Source organism: Otolemur garnettii, unplaced genomic scaffold, assembly GCF_000181295.1.
Source record: "Otolemur garnettii isolate 467f Iridium unplaced genomic scaffold, OtoGar3 scaffold00005, whole genome shotgun sequence".
In the NCBI taxonomy this organism is placed as follows: domain Eukaryota; kingdom Metazoa; phylum Chordata; class Mammalia; order Primates; family Galagidae; genus Otolemur; species Otolemur garnettii.
This window is the reverse complement of record NW_003852400.1, coordinates 12336100-12342099: the sequence shown is the minus strand read 5'-3', so window position 1 is coordinate 12342099 and position 6000 is coordinate 12336100. Positions and strand designations below refer to the sequence as shown.

Sequence of the window (6000 nt, the reverse complement as noted above, 5' to 3'; positions counted from 1 at the left end):
TTTGCTAAGTCCTTGAAGTACATCTAAAATATACCTTCTCTTTGTATCCTTGGATGAACAAATACAGCAAGTGTTCTTACCTACTAGTCACAGAAAGATTCTGGGTGTTGCTAACCCAGGAAAGTACTTAGCATGCTATCTCACAAATTAAAAACAATGTCTACTCTTAAATTACAATCTTTATGCCCATTCTAATGTTTATAGTAATATAGACATTTAAAAATATATGCACTGGTTTCATTCAATACAAGAAAAGATCAAAAGTATATTTGTATGGTGAAATACTTTAATGTGTATCAGAGATGGCAATACAGATCATTATTGAAAAACGCGTTAACTAAGCTGTTGTGAAGTGGGAAGTGGTGTTTCTCTTGAAAATCAGGTATGTCACCCAGAAAGTTGCCACTCTAAAAAATATTAGCAATCCATCTCAATCTGGAATGAGGTGAGGTTAAAAACAACTGATTTATTAGACAGAAGTGTGTACGACAGCATGATCGTCGTAATAGGCACCTGCTCAAATTCAACTCTGTGGCAAGAGTTAATCATGTCTGAAAACTTGAAATGTTAGAACATATTAGGAACTCAGTGGTAAATAGAGTTAATGATAGCCCTGGATGTAGCTTGTAGGTTAGAAAATAATGGAAAATAGACCACTTTGAGGAAAAAAGTAAAAATGTTTCACTTATACCTCAAATAAAAAAATTCAGTGGCAAAAGGTCAATATAATATTTCTGACATTTAAAAGGTATTAAATGATGCAGTGAAAATCAAAGGTTATGGTGGCAATACAGCAGGGATTCTCATTTCAAGCCTTGGGCCCCGTATTTCTCCAAATAAGAAGTCATCTTTGGAGGAGTGAATGAAAATTCACATTTCACATTCAGTTCGATTCTGAGAGATTCCGATAAACACCCACCCATATTCACCCCTACTCTACTTCTATTTTAGTTGAGAAATAGGTTTAATGTCGGTTACCTCTCAGGCGTTTGAAGGTATTAGAACAAAGTTGAAAACAACCTCATAAAACCCTGATGACAGTCAAATGAGAAAGCAGCAGAAATATCAGATTTCATTACTTCTTAAAGTATTTTTGAGGCATGTATTTCCTTTTTCTTCTTTCTTTTTCTTTAAATCACAGTTAAAATATCTCCGTGCAGTTGGATTCTCCTACTGTTTATAATTTAGTCAATCTAGGACAGTTAGATTGCCATAATAATTTTGTATTTTTACCTTTGTAAAATAAAATAATCTTCAGAAAAGCAAATGTACATCTGTAGAATCTTTCAAACGTCTGGAAAATACAATGATGATAATTAAATTGGAGGGTAGGAAAAATATCGAATATACATATAGGAAAGTTTTTAAAAATGTGTAGTGTCTATGTGGGGGTGTCTGTGCTCCAAATTCCATGTATCCGCATTAATTTAAATGATTTGTTTTACAAAATGAAATAACTCTGTCCTGATTTTGTGGTTCAAAATTCAGGTTGAGTATCTTTCTTCCCTATGGAGTTAATTTTGACCTTTTTTCTATCTAAATTTACTCATTAAATTTTTATTTTCCCTAGAACACACCAAAATATTTTGGGATCAGATATTACGGAGGTGAAATGGATACACTTCTAAATTGGCTCATCCTGTTTAGTTTTGACAAAATAAACTTGTTTTATTTTAGCTGAGAAGAACTAGGCAAAAACATCCATTTTAGACCTTTAAAACACATATTAATGAAAATGGGGAAACTCTCTAAAGTGTTAAACTAGTTGTGTGTGATATTGCAATATGATAATTCATTAGTCCAACCCTTTAAATAATCCCAAAGTGACATGCATTCCTCTGAAGAGTGAATGTCTATAGAGAGTAATCCATGGAAGACAGACAAGTCTCTTGTCATTTGTAGCCTTAATCCAATGCCTAGAGCATGAAAAGTGCTCAGGATAACAAGTGTGGGAATCAGTAAAATCAACATTATTTTTGGATTTTATTTTCTTAACAATACTGGCTGATCAATGGGCTTGCAATAAATGACAAATACAATAAGATCTGTTTGATGAATCAATTTAGTGAAGGAGAGAGAATCCCTCCTCCCCTTCCCCCATTCTTCCTGGCTTTAAATCTTTAAATCCTCTGCATCCTCCTCCTCCTCTCCTCCTTCTCTCTCTCTCTCTCACACACACAGAGCAGGGTAAGTATTGTTCTTTATTGGTCTGTAGATGTTAAGGAATGAAAACTGTAGTGACAATACTTAGATCATTTTTTATAAGAATACTAAGCCCCTTTCTGAAAGTGTTTATGTTTTTAATTCTGAGGCGCCCTCTCTCCTTTTAGCCCAGAAGTTTCCATATTGTTAAAGTTGAGCTCTTCTGTGTTTTAAGTGTTTGTGTGTGGGGGGTGGGGGGGTAGGGGGGGCAGTGGAAGGAGGGCTAGGGCAGAAAGAATGGAGGAGGAAAGAAAGGAAACTTCTGTCCTGTCAATTTTTATTCAACAAGCTCAAAATATTCTCATAAGAATATTAGTTTTGTGAAAAATTGAAAGAAGAATAGGAGAGAAAGTTTAAAAGACAACATGCTTGTTTTTGAGAGAACTAATGGTGTTTGTATGACTGCCTGAATATGTGTCCCTCAGAAAATTTAGTAACCCTTCACCAGCTCATGGAGGCACGGAGATATTCTTTTTATGTTGGTCCTTGACACTCAGCAGGGACTTTTGTGAACTTTGTCATCTTCTTCTGCCCTTTAAACCAAAACTAGGGAAGTGACTTTAATTAATGAGATGTGATGCATTAAAAATGTTAGCCAGAGCATTCCAGAAGCTGGAAAACCATGGATGTTTTTAAATTCTGAGTATCCTTTTGAGAATCCCCCGTTGTAATTTATAATTCTCAGAGGACCTATATTTGTCTTGAACTGATTGTTGAAATGGGCTTTACTAGGAATTTCTTTGCTGAAATTGCAGTAGGGTGGGGTGAGGGGGAAGGGGGTGGTTGAGCCTAGAGGGTTTGTTGGAAGGAGGGAATGATCGCTAACAAGGCTTTAAAACCTTCGGGGGTTAAAGTTATATTGATGAGGAGATATATACACGCATACACACGTACAGACACACAAATAATGCACAAGTTCAGCAAGTAGATAATGAGCATGAACTGTAAATTTTGTAGGTAGCAAAATTCAGATTTTTGAGATCAGAATTGCACCCCAAAATGGCTATAAAACAACGCTTGCCTTGGGAAGTAAATTTATAGCTACATGCCTTTCACAGGCACGCTGGAGGGTTCTGCTCCCGGCTCTAATCTCTCCGAGATGGTTTTTGCATGTGTTGTGTGACAGGAGGGAAGGGGAGTGGGTTGAGCTTGCCTGTTCTCCCATTGTCAGCCAGTCTAGTGAGTGTTGGGAAAACCTGTCTGCGGGATCTTGTGTCATCTCTCCCTACATGTGTACAGGAAAAGTCCGCTCTGCTCCCAGTTCCTCTCTCTCTCTCTCTCTCTCTGCTCCCTCTCTCTCCTCTCTCCCTCTCCCTCTCCCTCTCTCTCTTTCCCTTTCATTCTGCTTCCCCGGAGCCGAATGAAGCAGGGAGCAGGATTAGAGTCCGCCACCGGCTATCAGAGGAGCTTAGATAAAAGGAACTGCTTCTTAAGCACCACTGCAGCAGCTCTTGTTAATTTTTTTTTTCTTTCCACACAACAGTTGTGCCTCATTATCCGGTGGTGCCTGGCTCAGATTTTTTTTTCTCTCCTTTTTGGAGGGTTTGAAGTTTCTGTTCTTCAGTGACTGTTACAGAAGAGGTGTTAGTGTTGCCATGAGGTCTTGATTGTCTGCATTTATGAATGAAACTGACCTAAATCACCTGTTACCTCCAGTTTCCAGATTGTGTGAACTTCTCTGGCGGCACAATACAGGAAGGGAGACTAAAGCAGCCCAGGGACTACGGCGTCTGCAGCATGGGCTGGTTGACTCGGATTGTCTGTCTTTTCTGGGGAGTATTACTTACAGCAAGAGCAAACTATCAAAATGGGAAGAACAATGTACCAAGGCTGAAATTATCCTACAAAGGTAAATCTTTATTTTTTCTTTTATTTGGCTAGCTTTGTAATCCTCCTCCCCCGCCTTTCATTTCATTCCTTGAACTCCCTCCCAACCCAAACCATCAAATCTTTAGTTTAACCTGGAAAACCTATGTGAATATTTGTATTTTGCAGACATGATTTAAACCTCCTTTTTAAAAAAAAAAAAAAAAAGCATGTGTTCTGTTTGATATATGACAATTTAAATGCAAACAAAGAACATTTAATCACATTTGCAGAGAAGAGCTGTGTGCCCGGTACATACTGATCCTTATATCTCATGATCCGATCTTAGGTTCTGCTCATTTTTCTGACTTGACTTCTGTGAAGATATTTTCAAAAAAATATTAATGCAAAAATTGTCTCTTTGTGGATGTGCATGCCTCACCTACGGTAATTGTTGGGATGAATTGCATTTTCTTAGTTTTAGACACTAAATGGTTAATAGTCATCATGAATATTCAGTTTGTTCAAATCTGACAATCAGATGCTTAACATAAGCAGTAGATCGTGGTTTGCCAAGAGAATATAAACTGGATAGAACAGACTAGTTTTCCACAGTGTGTTATGATTGTACAAAAGGCTGTGTATTTGGCTAATTGGTGTAAAGCTAAAGTCTGGAATATGTTATTTAATTCCATATATACTTCACTGAGATTTGAATAGGCATTTTCATAGATAGTTGTGCAAACTTCTCTTTTCAAAGTACCTGTTAAAGAGAGCAATAAAAACGGCTTTATCACATGGTACTTTATTTGGTTACAGTTTAATGTATGTGTTTTTCTATTAGAATTTTAAAGAAAATATTTGTTCTATATTTGTGTAGATAGATTTTATAGATAGATTGTATAAGGTAATGCTAAAATAGATTTCCAAATGATATGTATATATAACTTCAGGGGCAGAAAATGTTGATATGACTCAGGTATTATGTTAATAGAGTTGAACTGTTCTAACTCAAGTAGTTTTACTTCCTAAGGTGTTGATTTCTTCTGATTCTCAGATTTCTAGAATTGGGGGTGGGGCAGTGAGATGCTTTTATTATGCTTATATCATTGTAGCTTATAAGGTAAAAGAAAATTATGGAATCTATTTGGAGAGATGTCTGTCTACAATACGTTGTTGTTATGCCAGAAACTATATTCTTTAATTTTCACATCATGAAGAATATCTTTTTCTGAGTGCTCTAGGGGAATGAGGATCATAAATAAGAAAGATGTAATGTTCATACTTTGAATTAGAAAATTAAATACCACATTAAGTGTATTTATTTGGATTTAGTACTGATTACCTGAAGTACATTGAACTGGAAAGTATGTTTAATTTTTGATATAGTATTTTCCCGGTTATCAAATTAGGAACACATTTTAAACAAAAACAGGCAGCATTTCAATTGTACTTTTTAGAAGTCTTAAAACATCATCTAGCAGCCATCAAACATTTAACTAAACCTATTAGGTTTCTGTTTAGGAACTGTCTTTAAATTATCTCCATCGTGTATGACATTATGGCATCTGTGTTGTCATCAGTTTTGCTTTCTAGTTTCACTCCTTTGGAAGGTGCCGTCACACTATTCTTAAGTTGACAGTCCACTTTACTCCAAGTTTGTTATTCCTTGGGAGTAAGTTTTACCTACAACTTAAGTCCTGGAAGATGTGAGTGGCTATTGGGTATAATTTTAGATTGAGATATTTAAAATCGTGAAACATATTTTAAAAATCTAGCTAGATGTGAGTCTATTTGTCTAGGTGCTAAAGAAACTGCCAAATGAAATAAGAGAATTATGTTTATTTTGTAAGCACGTCATTTCATGGTACTGAACTCTCCATTGTAGAGAAGGCACTGGTCCTTTCTAGATATGACACGTGGAACATTTAATCCGAGAACTTCTTTGTTGTGCACACATGCTTTAAACTTTTCTGATGAAACAAGCTTATC

The 6000-nt window shown here is 36.1% G+C and overlaps 1 protein-coding gene across 1 annotated transcript in view; it reads left to right on the top strand.

The window, feature by feature from the left end:
* Positions 1–3540: 3540 nt before the first annotated feature.
* The window catches only part of SEMA3A (semaphorin 3A), a 213821-nt gene continuing 211361 nt past the window's right edge, over positions 3541–6000 (top strand). Inside the window, exon 1 of the mRNA XM_003782631.2 lies at positions 3541–4051. Within this exon, the coding sequence (XP_003782679.1) occupies positions 3940–4051 (112 nt within the window). The 5' untranslated portion in view covers positions 3541–3939. The remainder of the gene's footprint in view (positions 4052–6000) is intronic.